We start from the raw sequence: 17,555 nt of genomic DNA on the forward strand, positions 1-17,555 counted from the left end.
GAGAATTGGATAATAAGTTAATTTTGTCACTTTAGAGATTTCAAAGAAGTGTTCCTTTCTTACAAGCATATACCACTTTTGTGGCTACAAAAATTAACGGGTTTCTTATATTGATAGGTTGATGTAGAATTAATTATCTTTGACTGCTTAAGTCAGCTTGGGTCTTATATGACTCAAATTCTATACGTTAATTCTTTAAGGTTCTTAGTATCGAATGTAATATATTTTAAAAATTATGACTTCATATCTTACTATTTGTTATAATTTTAATGAATTTTTATTTATAATTTATATTTTACATCTAAAGTATCGAGTTCAGATAAACCTGAAACCACTAGATTGCATCCGCCCCTGACTTCGAGTGATACTGTCAAACTTGTTCAAATTTACCAATGGTGCAACATAGACCTTGTAACTTATGGTTTGACGGTTGCACTTTATCTTGACTGATTAAAGTTACTAACATAATCCATTTCGACAGTACAGCCTCTTTTCTATTTATTTATTGGGGGTTTTCCATCTATTTTAACTGAATTTATGTAGGACAAATAATCTTTATAATCACTGAAATGTTACCTTATTCCGGGGGAAGCAATAAAAGAAGGTAAATACCGTCTCATATTAATAAATAAAATTAGTGTTTTTAGTTCTTAAATATAACAAATTTTGGTTGTGGTCCTTGTGATATACGTATGTGGTTAGACATATTTAATCCTCGGTTAATCGAAATATGCACTTTTGATCCCTCTGCTAGTAAATCTTCAAAATTTTAATAAATTATTTATTGTTATGTTAAAAGTATTGTTACTCCATATTTGAGGGTAATATACTTCTAACAATAATCTAAGAATAACATAATTCTCTATATAAAGGATCAAACAATACACATTGCTTAGCCAAATATATGAAACCGGAATTTATCAATAACTGAGTGTGTTAAGTGCAATTATCCCTATTAATATACTCTCTCCGTTTTAAATTAGATTAGGTACTTTCTTTTTTAGTATGTTTCAAAATAAATGATATATTTTTAAATTTGAAAATAATTTAACTTTAAAGTCTTCATTTTACCCGTAATGAGAAGTTTTTATCATAAATTTTAAAAGTCTTCTACTCCGTGCCGAGTCAAACTAACTCATCTAAATTGAAACGGAGGAAATATTTATGATAGTTCCAAGAATCAAACCTTAATGAAGTTATTAATAGTGCCGAAATTATAGTCGGAAGCATTGATTAGAATTAAATAAAAGTGGCTGTCAAAAGAAGTTTCGAGTTGTAATGTAACAGAATCATGTCTGTGCTTTATCTCCTAATTAGGTCATTTTCTAACAAAATTGAATGGTATATATGAGGATAAGAAAAAAGCTGACTGTTGTAAAAGTCATGATACACGTGGAAATACATCTGCAAAAGTGTAACTTGCCCTTTGTTACCACAAATTCGTTTAATGGGTCCCACTGAACAACTGGTCCACGCATCCATAGGCTAGATTTTTGGCCCTACTAATTTAAATTTTTAATAACTGAGCTTTTCCCTAAAATAAATATTCCTCAGAAAGCGCCTCACCGACAAATTTGAGAATAATATATATTTATCTATATATTAATATAATGCACGCCATAGCCAAGCTGACGTGGCATTCTGTTATGCCAATTTTTCTATTTATCTTTTGTTTTAGAATTTTGCTTTTTTTAACCTTTTAAATAATCGTAGCTCTACTAAAAAATTCAATAGTCACCTCTTTTAAAAAGTTATTACATTATCTTTTCCTTAACCGTCGTTCATTAATTACGGCTACCGTTACATACTATAACTTATGGAAAACGCACATTCAAACCTCCTGGAAATCCTATTTCTCTGCACTTTGTGCCCTTCTGCTTCTTCTTACGCCCAAACTACAATCGACCATAGTCAAAGACCAAACTTGCCAAGAAGGAAGGTTAGGGAAATACTAATGTGGTTATAGACTCTATTCTTTACTATTTGTAACTGTATGAGACGATTGATATATTCTCTGGATTGGCAATAGCCAAGTAAAGATGGGACTTGACACAAATGAAATTTGAATCACTAATTATATACAATCTAAAAGTTCGATTAGGTGAAAAAATAATTTCATCTCTATTACACTTAATTGTTGATTTCACGAAAAAAGAACGTAATGCTTTTTTTTGAAAAGTTTCGTAGGAGTAAGCATAATGCCCATCTAAAGGAATTGATCATGTCGGCCTCACAGCAAAAATATTTGTTTCATATGATGTGTCTTTTACATTGGAACAGCAAATAAGTTGCTCTATAGGACTAGGAAAGTTTTGTTTAACTATTGTATATTGTCATCTTGATATGTACGGGAATAAAATATAAAAGAACTAAGAGTTCTTCGGGGGGAAAATTGGTTACCAAGCTAGGAAAAAGGGATATTTGACAGTTTCTCTGATAAAATGAAGAGGCCGGTTAGGTAATTTAGAAGAAAAAAAAAAGTCAAAAAACTTACAGTTAAGACTCATAAAATTTTGGTTTGTGGATTTATGACAGATGGATTCGGGTTTTTTGTTTCTTTTTTTCTTGCCTTACATGGAAAAACCATAAGACAAATCTTTAATTCGCTATGGAAAAAAATTAGATACTTATATACACATGTTAAGGGGCAGTTTTTTTATTTTGTGAATTTGCGCCAAAGGATTCGGGTTTGCTTTGTTTCTCTTTTAGTTGCCTTACAAGGAAAAATCATAATACCACAAAAATTTAATTCTCTAATAATTATTTTTAGATACTTATATACATATAGTAAGGAAAAATAATGTTTAAAATTTATTACGTATGCTAAAAAATTCTTTACATGTTTTAAGGGGGACAAAAATTATTGTTGCATCTCTATAGGTAAAACATAAATCAATTTATATGACAAAAAACCTTACATGACAACAAAGTACAGAAAAGGAAAAAACAAGTGTTAATACTTAAATGAGTTAAATATTATTTTAAAATTTAGAAGGCTGCATATCTAATTACTAATAAATATTAAAGAGTAGCTCGGTGCACAATGCATCTCACGTTCACACATTATCTCGGGAAGGATCGTACCTCTAAGGTGTGATGCATTATGCTCTAGGGAACAACATTAAGTAGGAATAGAAGGCAAAAAATCAAGTGTTAATAATAAATAAGATAAATATTATTTTAAATTTTTAGATGTATGTAAATTTAATTACTAATAAATATTAAAGGACAATTCGGTACACACATGCATTTCGCGTTCACGCAGGATTAGGAGAAGGGCCACACCCTAAGGGGTCATTTGGTACGCAGGATAAGATGAAATAAGATGTGGCATTAAATTTATACCATATTTGGTTGACGGTATAAATTTATTCCATGATAAATATATATACTGTCAACCAAACATGATATAAATTTAATCTTAGTCTTAATACAGGATATCCCACATTATCCTATCAAACTTGGGATTATATTATTCTACCTCTCTGATAGGATAAATTAGTCCAGGGATTATAATCCCAAAATAATTTAGTTCGCGTATCAAATGACCCCTCAGGGGTGTGGTGCATTATTCTCTAGGGAACAACATTAAGTTGGGGTTGGAAGGCAAGATGACTTACGTGTGCCAAAAGTCTAATAAATATTATTGTTTGTAATAATTACTATATATTACCAAGGAACAGTATTTGCCTCTAAATACAATCACTACTAAATATTATTATATATAATAATTTGTATAGTATTACTTATGAATAACATTTAACAGGATTTAAAGGCTTAATTTATAAAATTACAAAAATTACAATTATTAATATATTTTTTTATATGTATGTCTTACATTATCTTTTATATTGTTGGCGTTATGAAAATTATAAATTTTTAATCTCGACTAAAATTGTTAAGAGAATCACTTTGTAATGTACTAATATTTCACCGCGCGAAGAGCGGACAATTTAACTACTTATTCAATAATCCCTAGTGAGTAACGAAACACGACTCTTAACATTTTTTAAAAAACTAGTTTCTCGCGATGTGCGTTGAGTACCAAAATTTTGAAGTCTTGAAAAGTGATTTTTTTTATAATTAATGAATATTATTCCTATTTAGCTAACTCAATTAAAAGAAAATCTGATGACCGAAAGTTCCCTTAAATTCTTATAGTCTATGAGTTATGTATTTTCTTTAGAAGCCAATAGCACAAACTGTTGATTCATCTTGACATTGTTCACTTTAATTCTTCACTCCAAATATATGACCTATATACTTCTTTGAGAAAATAATTGGAAAAGGAAAATATTGATATATATGTAATACCCTAAAAGAAAAGAAAAAAAGAAACATGACCATATCTTTTCCAGAAAATCCAAAAAAATGGATATGAATTTGTGTAAATTTAATAACTTAAGCTTCTTGTTGTTACAGATTTATTTGGTTTTTTTTGTGCAAACTAATTTTGATAATTAAGAAAGTGACTCACATATTAGCAAATTAATTAATTTTATTAAAGCAATGATAATTAACTCAGAACAATACCTTGATCTGGTAATTAAAGTAAAAAATAAAAATAAATAACAAACAATTCAATAATTTGGTAATATCATAAAAGTAAGAGCCAAATGACAAAGATATTATAAGAAACAACAATACATCAAATGTTGCTATCTAGTGAAAAAAACAAACAAAAGCTATAAGCTAAAAGCGGTTAGGGGGGGGGGGGGGAGTTCAGACAAAAGACAAAAATATTAACTTTGCTATTACACAAATTGAATACATTAGATCTCATCATATGAATATTTTTATGATTTTATCCACACAAAAAATCATTGGAAGTCCAACAAACATCAAACATAAGCATTGAATTATCTTTTATCATCATCATACTTCCAAAATGTACAAGAATCAAAAGCTACATTCTGTATCCAAAGAGATTTCATTACCTTTTGTTAAGCTCCTAATGTTGCCTTCATGAAACAAATCATGGCTCTGAATACCATTCAAAACTCATGGGAAACGAATGAACTCTAATGAAAGGAGATTATAAATTCACTAGGTTTTTGGTCTCTCTCTTTCTTTTTCAAAGGTAACGTCTAGCCCTTCAGTCCCCCCGTAGATTCTTGTAATAAAGGTGAAACTACTAATTGCCATATTAAACGTACAATTAATGTTGAAGGAATTAAAAAATTTCCTACCACTCCAAGTTAGTTCTTGAAATACAACATCAAACATTTGAAATTATATTTTCGTACTTTAATGCAGGATAGTTATTTAAATTTTAAAGGGCAAAAAAGTTGTTCTAATGTTTCGACAATATCTTTGAATCTACAGTAATTTTACATGTTGTCTTTAAAAAATATTTTTAATTTGTTAAATATATGTCTCCTTATTAAAATTGATGTACTATAAAACACGGTGGCGAAGCCACCTTATAGGAAGGGGTGTCAAATGACATTCCTTCGCGGGAAAAATACAGTGTAGGTAGGCAAAAAATATATATGTATATTTACTATGTATTGACTCCCTTTAATTTTCCGGTATGTTTACTTTTATATATTGTGATATCCCTTAACGAAAATTCTGGCTCCGCCACTAATAACACATCTAAAATCTTCTAGGACCGGGGGAAGTGCACAGATAGCCACTGATTAGAAATGTTTTTACTTTTTAGCCACTGTTTTAAATGTATTTACTCTTTAGCCAGTGCTTAATAAATTTTTATCCGCCGGATAAAAATACCCTTGTGCTAGACATAGGTGCTGTAACGCCTTATTGTAACAACTGGGATAAGATTCAATTATAATTTGCCACTTAAAGCCTACAACGAGCTCGTCAAGTAAAGAGCTTGCAACTGCTAAAGTTGCAGGTCCATCATAAATAAATCATTACTTTGGAAAATACGAGATTCAGAGAAGGTCAATCCTCATGAGTCACGATTGTGTTCTGAAATTCAAACTCATTTAAGAAAAAAATGCAGCTAAATAATTCGATCAGCTCATGTGATGTTTATAACAACTGCTAGGTATAGAAAATATTACATGTCTATAATGTGTAATACTACTAATTTATGAGAATTTACCTTGGAAAATTTACAGGAGGTTCCAGGCTACTCACAAGTATGCCGAAATCTATGTCTTTGTCTTCGAACTTCTTAATGAAAGGGTGGCTCTGTAAGTGACATTGTAGTAAAGTAAGCAGTTGCATATTTAAGCTCAGCAGCTAAAGGAAAAACATGAAAGATGATGCACTGAGTTATACTTACCAAAAGGTCCAAAGCTGAAGATCTATCCCTTGGGTCCTTTTGTATGCTGTGCAAATAGAGCAATGCAGTGAGCTAGATTATCATTACCAAACTTTAACTCCTTGTACCTGCTTGAGACAACGAAGGGGAACCTTGGAGCAACGGTAAATTTGTCTCCGTGTGACCTACAGGTCACGGATTCGAGCCGTGGAATCAACCACTGATGCTTGCATTAGGGTAGGCTGCCTACATCACACCCCTTTAGGGTGCGGCCCTTCCCCGAACCCTGCGTGAACGCAGGATGCTTCATGCACCGGGCTGCCCTTTTTTACTACTTGAGACAACAATTAACAATACTAGCCTAATTTTTCCAAAAAGACTGTCCTCGAAACAGGCAGCAAGCAAGATATGAATAGATAATGAGTAAACTAGGAGTTAACTATTTTTAATTAAATTAAATTTAGGGTGAACAATTAAGTCAGGTCTCAAATTCAAAAACAATGATATACAACCTTAGACTTAGTTCAATCATCATCAAGGTGATATAGAAAGAAAGCAACAGAAGTAAACTTGGTGGAGAATCCATTATCAGTTCCATCTTTGCTTGGCGAGCACAATTCAAAGTCTTTAAGACACAAGCAAAAGAAACAGTATTCTTACCAAGCAGAAACAAATGAACAGAATTCTGGGGAAAATTGATCTGCTGGAGCAGACGGTGGTGGACTGCTAACAATAGCCTCCAGAAGCTCATAAAAGCTCGGCCATGCTTGCTGGTCCTCCGACTGTATGTATGGAAAACGTCCAATAGCACATTCAAGGATGACCATGCCCAAGCTCCAGATATCACTCTTGTAGTCATAGGTACTTCCACTTATCCTTTCAGGCTTAAACCAGGGTAATGAAGGAGTCAGTTTATAGTTGGAAACTAAAAGGCATTCTCGCCAAACTATTCCTAGAAGGAGTTGTTCATAAAATAGCTGAAGCTACTCGTAATGGACTAATTCAAAATAAAGAGCAATTACCAAAACACAGAAGAAAACAACTCTAGTGATGTAGGAAGAGGACTTACTGCCATGTAATTGTAAGTCCCAACAAATGTATCTCTTTGACCCATAGAGCTGGCTAGCATTGCACTTACACCAAAATCAGTAATTTTAACTTCTCCTTTGTGGTTCACTAGCAAGTTTGATGGCTTTATGTCTCTGTGGATAACATGTCTCTCATTATGCAAGTAGACAAGACCTTGTAAAACCTGGAAAGAGAACATTAGCAATGAAGCAAAAAGTCATCATCTGGAGAGCAGAAACTTGTTCAAACATTAGTTTCTAGAAAGCCAAGAACCTGCTTGCAAACAACTGCGAGATATGGTTCAAGAATAGTCTTAAGTTGCCTGATTACATCAGCTAAAGATCCACGGTCCATATACTCAAGAACCAGAGAAATAGCTCCATTGTGATAGAAAGAGTGGTAGCATACAACAACATGTGAACATTGTGATGCTTGATTTATTTTCAGTTCTTGCACTATCTGCTTACGAATATCTTCCTGTATAGTCATCTGGATAACCTGGGTCAGAAGCAATCACCCGTCAACATTAAAAGAGATGACCAGCATGAAGTTAAACCAAAATACAACTTCCCGGAACAACAAGAAGCTAGTAGACACTTTAACAAAAAGTGACAATGGCCCAGTAAGCAAGGGTCAAATTGCGGCAAACCATATGTAGATTTTGTAATGAAAGATTCTGCAAATTGTCATTCCAAGAATAGTTAAGACGCATTTGTTTGTTGATTCCTTTATTCAAATGCTAAAAATGGTTCTCTAAAGGATTAGAATCTCTTTTTCACAAATACTTGTTCTTCTACAATTCATTGAAGGAGGATCACTCGCATAGCCACTATTCCATGACATTGACATTTACAGAGAGTAATGCGTAAGTAATGCACTTTTCTTGGTCCTAAATATATGCAAACATCAGTAACCAATTAAATTTGAAAAAAGAGGAATGTTAAAACATTCTTGCTTGATGAGTACTGACCTTCAAAGCAAACAATGTTCCAACCCATTTATGGCGAACAAGTTGAACAACACCACCACTTCCCTTTCCGATGACTTTGATGGTTTCAAGATCTTCCAATGAGAACTGAAGATCTATCTCCTTAGTTTCTGAGGCCTGTGAACATTATATTATGCACAAGAAATTGAAACTTTCTATAAGATCACAGAAATGTTCCATAGTGAATTTTGACTAAACCTAAGGGTATATCCGCTAACTAATCAAATAATCAATCCTTAGCTGAAGATAAATTCGACTTTGAGGAAATAATACAGACAAAAATATGTGCAAATTTACAACAGTTAAAAATTTTAAATTTCCTACTCATAATGTCATAGCGACTAGAGCTACATAAATAACTGAAAATAATCTGAGTAACTTAAAATGGAATAATAATCAAGACGCCTCAGACTGGAGTCTCAATTGAAAATAATTGCAATGTGAAAATATAAACTACAATTAGAAGATGGGGAATTGAAATAAAAGGTTTATTTAGAGAGAAAAAAGGTTAAAGTCTTAAGCACATGGAGCAAAGCGTGAAGACAATATTCTTCAACTTGGACAGACTCCTTCTTGCTGCTCCTCAGATATGCAGCAAGATAAAGCATCCTGAATCATTTGAAGCTCTCTTGTTTGGGTATTACTAATTTATTACTGCACAAAATTGCTTGTGTTGAATCTTTGAGTCTTTCCTTCAATGAGAGGAGAATTTTCCATCAAAAAGCTTACATCTCAAAAGCACGACATAGAAAGAATTGAATGGGTTGTTACAAATACACTTTCCCATCTGCCCAATGCTCTTTATAGTTTTATATCCTCTACTCTACTCTTTCCAACATATTGCCTTCTTTTCCTTTTTTTCTGATAGGAGAAAACTCTTGCCAAGTTGTGTGCCAAAAAGTAGAGAACCTACACAGAAATATAGTTCTCTATAAATGGCATCTAATTCTCTATACATACAGGAGAACTTCTTGGGTGCACCAAAACTAACAAATAGTAAGAGGTTATTCCTCAGATTTATTAAATCATTTTCTAAACCCTTAAAAACTTTACTTCTACTCTCTAAAGGTCTATTTAGAAATGTCCGGTCCTGCTATGCGATTGCAACACATTCTTCACTAAGCCCGACATCACCTACTGTACCCAAATATAATTCAAAAGAAACCACCAGAGTGTGAAGCCACCTGGAACCATATTGCCTTCTCCTACCAAAGCTAATACACAGCCACATGAGAAAGTTGATATGCCATCAAAGCATCTGAGATTCCTTTCTGTCCAAATACACCAAAATATACTTGCTGGGGTCATCTGCCAGATCCTCTTGATGGTTCTGTCAATTTTGCGATGGTTCCAACTTTCAACTGCTTCTTTTATGCCTTGTGGGGTTGTCCAACTGATGCCAAAAACTGAAAGGAACATGTGCCACAAATCTGCAGCCACTCTGCAGTGCAATAGCGTGTGGCAGGTATTGAGGACGCATGTAACCGGGCCCATTTGGTCCTTCTACATAAGTAATCTTGAGTCAAAATAGCACCTTTAAGAGCTATCCAGGTGAAGCACATGATCTTTGTAGGGAGTTTGTCTTCCATATAAGCTTCCATGGCCAAAGTTCAATTACTTCATTGCTAGCACACTATTTCTTGTATCCTGCCTTCATTGAATAACAACCTCCATTGAGATTGCCCCACCTTAGACTGTCTTGAGCTTTTGTGTTCATTTGAAAGCTTTCCAGTAGCTGGATAATCCCAGATCTTATACTGGGATAAACCCCTAATCATTGTAACAAAACGACCCCTAATTGTTTGTATATATTTTCCAACAAATAACTAAGAAAAACTCTCCCCTTTCCTTTACTTTTTCCATCCACTATATTGCCATCTCCAACCAAAGCTAATAAAGACGCGTGAGAAAGTTTACTGCTTTATCATCCATTTGTTGAAATGAGTTTCTTTAACAAACAAATACACCAAATGGCACTTAAAGCTTTACTTTCGAAACCTTCGTCTTTAACCCTTTATCACATATCGGTAGATAAAGCTAAGGGCATCCGTGGACTATAGCTGATAGATCTACAATGAACTCAATTAATATGCTAGATGATCTTAGCTAGACTCGGGCTAAAGTGCTGAATGCAGTAGCTATGAACCATTTATCGAGATTCTAAATTCAGAACATAGCATCTCTATCAGAGGTCCATAAACATGGATCTCCATTTTGGCATCTTAAGAACTGTATTTGGTATACATTCTGACGGTTTGGAAAAGATACCACAGTAAGGCACCACAAGCTGCAAAAAGAAGAGATTCATTCTCTCATGATTGAAAAGTATATCTCTAGATTTTTCTGGTCTGGACTTGAAAAAGGAGGCATGCACCACTGGGTTTCCTGGTACAATCTTTGTTTTCCATATGAGGAAGGGGGTGCTAACTTCAGGAGACTAGATGACAGTTGTTTGGCATTCAATGCTAAAAGAGGTGGAAGTTTAGAACCGCTGATTCCATGTCGTCACAATTCATGAAGGCCAAGTAGTGTGGTAGTTCTCATCCTCTCACAGAGGTATGGACCAAGGGTCAGTCTCATAGTTGGAAAGCTATGTGTGGCATTAAGGATAGTGTGGACTCTAACATCTTATGGAATATTGGCAGGGGAAACATTAGTTTTTGATTTGATAATTGGTCCACCATTGATCCTTTATACAAAAAGATTGATGATGGCTTGGCTCAACACAATATTCTTATCAATGAAGTGTTTATAGATGGGCAGTGGGATTGGTCTTGTCTTCATGCTCAAGTTCCAGTCAATATTAAGAGGCAAATGTCTCAAATGCATGTTGTTCTCAATCCAGATGCTGATGACATTCCACACTGGATATGCTCAAGTACAGGTAATTTCTCTGTAGCTACTGCCTGGAAACTCCACAGACAGAGGAGCCACACAAATCAATATGACTCCAAGATCTAGCACAATGACATTCCTTTCAAGATGTCATTCCTAACTTGGAAAGCAATATATGACAGACTCTCCACTGATGATAAGATCATCAGGTTTGGTATCAACTTACCCTAAGTGTGCTCATGTTGCATGAGTCCTGGAATGGTCAACGGATCCGAGACAGTGGAAAATCTATTCTGTAAAGGCTATTATGCTCAAAATATCTGGAAATACTTTGTTGGTCCTCAAGGGATTACATACAGAAACGTAAATATGAGAACTCTTATTATCAACTGCTGGAATCAGAGGACTAAGAACTTTGTTATTGCTTATGTGCTTAAAATTATCCCTCCCTTTGTGTTGTGGGAACTATGGAGATCAAGGTGTAGCTCCAAATATGGAATGGAAAGACCATCTGCTGCTAGATCTATCTCCTTTATAGCTTTCAACATTACTGACAAACTGAAAGCTAAATTTGGTAATACCAGACTTGGTGAAGGCTGGGTTGACATATGCAATCTCAACAACATTTCTCTCAATGAAGTATCTATTATCAGTGTCGGATGGATCAGACCCCCCATTCTCTTTGTTAAACTCAATAGTGATGGCTCATGTATTGATGGTAAATGTGGTGCTGGAGATGTGACCAGAGATTTCAGGGGGAAATTCATTATGGCATGCTCCATTCACTTGGGGATGGTACCAGCAACTGTGCAGAAGCATGTGCTTTAGAGTTTGGTATCAACCGGTGGATACAAAGAGGGCACAACTTAATCATAGGTGAGACAGACTCACTACTCCTGCATAACTGCATTTCTGGTTTTTGGCCTACCCCCTGGAGGATTGACAACAAAGTGAGACAACTTAAAACACTGGTGGAAAGCCACAGGGTCATCACCAGACATTGTTTCAGAGAAGCTAACAGAGTTGCAAATAGAATGGCTGCCTTGAGTCACAATTCAGAAGAAGTGTACATATATACTAACTTTAATACTCTCCCCCGTCATGTTAGAAGTTTTCTAAAATGCTGATAGATGGCAACTTCCTACATTTCGAGTCAAGAAGAGAAAACCAAGCAAGCTTGTTTACGAGCCTCCTTGAAGTAACAGCTTTATTGCCACATTTTTTGTTGTTTTGCTTTTGTGAGGAAGTGTTAGCTGAAGTAGTCTCTAACTTAACTTACCTCTATCACATCTTCTAAAGAAGGCTTGGTTATATCCACCTTCTTCAAATGTACTCTCTTCAAAAGTGGCAATAAAACCGGTACTCGATTAAGGTAAAATAAAAAATAAGAAAAAAAAGTGCAATGAAATCTATTATTCTCCAAATAAGTACAAATAATAGATTTAGGACCCAGTAAATCAAATGGGCAGGTAGAATTTTGGAACTCAAACCCATAAAGTTCAAATGATGGATCAGTCTCAGCACTCAGATACAAGTACAGTAATTACGGATGACACAATTTCACAACCAATGCATAGAACAACCAAAAAGACTTCCCTTCCTCGCCAAATATGCAATCTCGTGGACCACAACTCAAATCAACGTGCTAGTCAATCATAGAAAAAATAATGAATTCAGATATCTGAACATAAAGCATTTTGGAATACCTAATGCTCAAACTACACGCAGAGTACATTAGTAACATAAATCACAGCTAACAAAGAGATAAAAGGAAACTCAACAAAAGTTATTGAAACTGAAAAATAGCTAACCGGGGATTCATTCTCTTCAGAAATTAATCTCAGTCCTTTCTGGTTTAAAAGTAAATCGCCGTCGTGAAAGGTTCCACTGGCTGTCCTGAATTATAAACAAGCACAAGCACTAATTAATTGTCACCTTTTCGCAAGAGATTTAATCACTAGTAAATAAATGGGATTAAAATAAAACGTCTAATACAAGTATATTAGAGGTAATTACAAGAAGCTGGAGATAGGGGTATCTTGAGCAGGTACAGAGAGCTTAAGTTCCTTCAATGGCTTCGTCGTCTTCATTATTTGATCTCTATGCCTAGGGTTTGGTAGAAAGAGTGTTGAGATTTGAGATTTTGAAAAGTGAAATGGACCGCCCAACTGCGGAGAAAGGTACACTGAATTTCAAACTCAGACCAGCGCCAACAAATAATAATTCTATTACTACAAGACAAGTTTGCCTCTATACCCGCTTATGCGTTGTGTCAAAAAAACTGAACGTTATGCAAATTTCTTAATTTTTATTTTTAGCATATAGTCTTTAAAGCCTTGTGATATTTGAATTTGAGTTTGTTATACTTGGTAGCTTTATTTAAAAGGGACTATTGAGCCTCTTCTTTAAAATAAAAAATTTAATAAGGAATTGATCCCATTTCAAGATTAAGGCTAAATTATATGTTAATTATCTTTTAGAAGGATTGAAGCTTATTTGTAAGTGTATTGGGTAAAATATGTTATGACATGTGGCCGTTCAAGAAAGGGTTACGTGGAGCCCAAGACACGGTGAAGACTGAAGACAATTGTTTCGTTTATCACCCGAAAGAATAATATTCATAAAGATGTGATAAATGCTCTTCTCCCGGTAGCATTCAATAGAGAATATTCATAGCATTAAGAGCAGTTATCCGTTACAAGGAATTTGGTATTTATGTTCACCGTTACATCTCCATAAATGCCCCTCATAATTGACATTATAGAAGGGCACGACCCTAGGACTTTATTCATAGCTATAAATAGTGAGCTCAGTTGTCATTGTAAAGGGATAATTTTCTAGCAAACTTATACTACATTTTATACAAAGCTCAATCCAATTTTATCTTCTGATTTCTCGATTCTTTTGTTGTTGTGCCTGGAAACCTTATTCCTGGAATTGTTGTTTCTGTTGTTTCCTCTATATCTTAAGGCTAAGTATTGCGTAACTCTTCAATTATTTATTTATTTCAAGATCAAATTAATTCACTTATCTAGAAACAACGTATAAATTCAATTGTACCGTTTTACAGGTAAACAGTTTGGCGCCCACCGTGGGGCCTAGATAGTCGTGTAATTAAATTGATCTTTGCTTTTTTTACTAGCGTGTTTTGATCGTTTTTGTCTTAGAAAAAATCACAAAAAATGGCAGATAACATTGTTAACGACATGCACGACCTCGAGATTCGATGGGATCAGCCTCATTCTGAGGACTCAATCAGCGATACCCATAACGAAGGGAGTGACGCTACACCAGTGCATGGCATGCAGTATCATCGACATGTTCGGGGGATCACTCCCAATGACGCTAATGAAGAGCATGTCGTCGACACGGTAAGTGTCTTGCAAGAGCAACAAGCGATCATTTTAGGCTACCTCACGCGACAAGATAAAGTTATGACGGAGTTGAAGCAAGCGCTGTCGGGAGCTTCAAATAATGCAAATAGATGAAATCTAATCCCTCCCGCGATTCCCACAAATCAAACAACACGGAGGATCGACAACAACACTTTCAGGGGTGAAATTGGCTCTGATGGGCAGGGGAACAGATCTGATCTCAACAACGAGAATGATTCTTTCAAGAATGAACTTTTACGGTTCATGAGGGAAGTAAACGCCCGCATGGACCAGATCCCGAGCGTGCCACCAATGCTAAAAGGCCCAGACTCGAAGAAGTATACTCAATTGTCGAACAAGCCAAGTGCGACACCAGAGTTAATCCCGAAGCGGTTCAAAATGCCTGAAATGCCAAAGTATGATGGAACTTTAGACCCCTAGGAGCACATTACCACCTACACAACAACGATAAAAGGGAATGATTTAGCTCCTCACGAAATTGAATTTGTGCTGCTGAAGAAATTTGGAGAAACCCTCACGAGGGGGGCCTTGACGTGGTATTCGTTGTTACCCAAGCATTCCATAGATTCCTTCGAAATGATTGCGGATTCTTTTATCAAGGCTCATGTCGGGGCAAGAAAAGTACAAGCCCGAAAGGCCGACATATTCAGGATAGCGCAAGGAGAGCCTGAGCTGCTACGAGAGTTCATTACTCAATTCCAGAATGAGAGAATGTTGCTCCTGGTTGTCCCGGGTGAATGGGCGGCTGAGGCGTTCACCAAAGGATTGAATCTGATGAGTCCAGACGCTTCCCAGAAATTGAAAGAGAGCCTACACGAGTTTCAAGCAATGATCTGGATGGACGTCCACAACCAGTATGAATCAAAAATAAGGATCAAAGATGATCAGGTTAGTTGTCCATCGTCGATCAAAGGACGGGAAAAGAATAAGGAAAAATCAAAATATGATTATTACGCGGATATGCGGACTTCGAGGGGCCGATTTTTGCCTTACAAATGAACCGAAGGCCGTAGCATAGGTTTTTGGACAGCGGACAGGTTACCGATCGCGATCGGAATAATCGGTCACTGCAGGATAAAGAAGTGGCAGGATCACGTGATCCTTCCTACCCCAAATTATGATAATATAACTTTAACGTCAGTATAGTGGAATTAGTATCGGCCATGAGAAATATCAAAGAAGCACGGTTCCCAAGACCGATGAGATCTGATTCTAACCAGAGGGATCCCAACTTGTGGTGTGAATACCACGGGACGAATGGCCACCGGACAGGGGACTGTCGACATCTCCGGGAGGAAGTGGAAATGTTACTAAAGAATGGTAACCTCAAAGAATTCTTAAGTGGCCGAGCTAAGAACAATTATGGTCAAAAACGAGACAGCGTGGAACCCTTGAAAGCGTCAACATGATCTTCGGAGGGAACAAGATTAACGGGGTCACTTTTTTAGCAGCAAAGAAGACGAAAGTATCAATAACGCATAGCAAAAGGCTTCGGGAAGACGATATCACTTTTACGGAGAAGGACGTAGACAGATTGCTGCTACCACACAACGACGCATTGGTAATTTCTTTAAATGTGCTAGATTGTAAGATTAAATGTGTTTTAGTGGATCCATGGAGTTCGGCTAATATCATACAATAGAGAGTATTGGAGCAAGCTAAACTCACCGGAAGCATTATTCCGGCCACAAAGCTCCTCGTCAGATTCAACCTCGCAAGTGTGACAACTCGGCAAGAAATTTTATTACTCACAAAACTGAAGGAGTAACGAAAATAACTCTTTCCGAAGTGGTAGATGAAAGTTGTACCTTCAACATACCATCAATTGCTGAAGTTTCCAACACATGAGGGAATTAAGCAGATAAGAGGCGATCAACCAACGACAAGGGAGATGAATGCAATTTCGGTCTCCAGTAGCAAAGGAAATGAACATGTGGCATAGCAATTACAAGGCCCGACACCTACTCCTGAACTAGATGAAATTAGCCCGACGTCAGAAGATAATCAAGTGTCGAGATATTTCTAAGTTCCATAAGAGACTGATGTGACGAAGTCCACATCAGAAGAGTTGTAGCAAGTGGCATTGTTCGAGGAATTCCTAGAAAGGAAATTCCACCTGGAGACAGGACTGCACCCGGAACTCAGGTCCGACTTCATTAAATTCCTTAAATATAACGTCGATTGTTTTGCATGGTCTCATGAGGATATGACAGGTATCCCGACAGAGGTAGCCATACACAAGTTAAGCTTGGATCCTAACATACCTCCGGTAAGACAAAAGAAGCCTCTGATCACCGAAGCCAAGAATAAATTCGTCAAAGAAGAGGTAACCCGCTTACTTAATATTAGTTCGATCCGGGAGGTAAGATATTCAGACTGGCTAACTAATGTAGTAGTAGTTCCTAAAAAGAACAATAAGTTTTGCATGTGCGTAGATTATAAAGATCTTAATAAGACGTGCCCGAAAGACTCGTTCACATTGCCAAACATCGATCAAATGATTGATACCACGAGGGGTAGGCGTCGGTCGGTTCGGTCGGTTATTATGAAAGTACAGTTCGGTTTATCGATTTTCGGTTTTTTAATATTAATAACCAAATCAAACCAAAGTATTTACGGTTCGGTGTGGTTTTTTCAAAGTTCGGTTATTTTCAGTTTATTTTTTTGGTTTTAAACGGTTGTAGGAATAACAAGTATTTACGTTTTGTAGGAACATCAATAAACAAGGCTGGAACTTATTTGCTTTTCGTCCAGGCCAGCAACAAATTATCATGTTGATTTTTTAGAAAGACAACCCAGCAAATTGTCATTTAGTTATTGTTCGTCCAGCCCAGCAACAGAGAAAGACAGTGGCAGACGATGGTCTAACACAAGTTTTGCTGACAATAACACTTTAATTTGAAACTACATTATAAATGAAACCGAGAATAGACTATAGAGAACAAGAAGACAGAGAACATGGAGGCCTTCAGTGGCATCATTGCAAACAGAACACCTAAGTAGCAAAATACTGCACAGTTCAGCAGTGGAAAAC

General features: G+C 35.9%; 1 protein-coding gene across 2 annotated transcripts; it reads right to left on the minus strand.

Moving 5' to 3' along the window:
• Positions 1 to 5,936: 5,936 nt before the first annotated feature.
• LOC107806359 (mitogen-activated protein kinase kinase 6-like) lies at positions 5,937 to 13,348 on the minus strand. 2 transcript variants are annotated; one of them, XM_016630502.2, is made up of 8 exons: positions 13,143 to 13,348; positions 12,938 to 13,022; positions 8,274 to 8,408; positions 7,577 to 7,801; positions 7,305 to 7,487; positions 6,896 to 7,119; positions 6,257 to 6,302; positions 5,937 to 6,162 (listed from the first exon to the last, which is right to left on the minus strand). In XM_016630502.2, the coding sequence occupies exons 1-8, from the start codon at positions 13,214 to 13,216 to the stop codon at positions 6,070 to 6,072; spliced, it is 1,065 nt and encodes a 354-aa protein (XP_016485988.1). In that variant the 5' UTR covers positions 13,217 to 13,348; the 3' UTR covers positions 5,937 to 6,069. The 2 variants fall into 2 exon arrangements, with proteins under 2 accessions (XP_016485988.1, XP_075101378.1); XM_075245277.1 differs by having other exon boundaries at positions 6,257 to 6,363.
• Between the last annotated feature and the right edge of the window lie 4,207 nt (positions 13,349 to 17,555).

Source organism: Nicotiana tabacum, chromosome 23, assembly GCF_000715075.1.
Source record: "Nicotiana tabacum cultivar K326 chromosome 23, ASM71507v2, whole genome shotgun sequence".
NCBI lineage: Eukaryota > Viridiplantae > Streptophyta > Magnoliopsida > Solanales > Solanaceae > Nicotiana > Nicotiana tabacum.

Bases quoted from the DNA above. Each gene is read 5' to 3' on its own strand.
- LOC107806359 (XM_016630502.2), bottom strand. From the start codon at position 13,216: ATGAAGACGACGAAGCCATTGAAGGAACTTAAGCTCTCTGTACCTGCT. The intron at 13,023-13,142 runs GTAATTACCTCT...TTTATAATTCAG, and splicing joins ACCCCTATCTCCAGCTTCTT to GACAGCCAGTGGAACCTTTC. The intron at 8,409-12,937 runs GTTAGCTATTTT...TAATGTTCACAG, and splicing joins CTGAAGAGAATGAATCCCCG to GCCTCAGAAACTAAGGAGAT.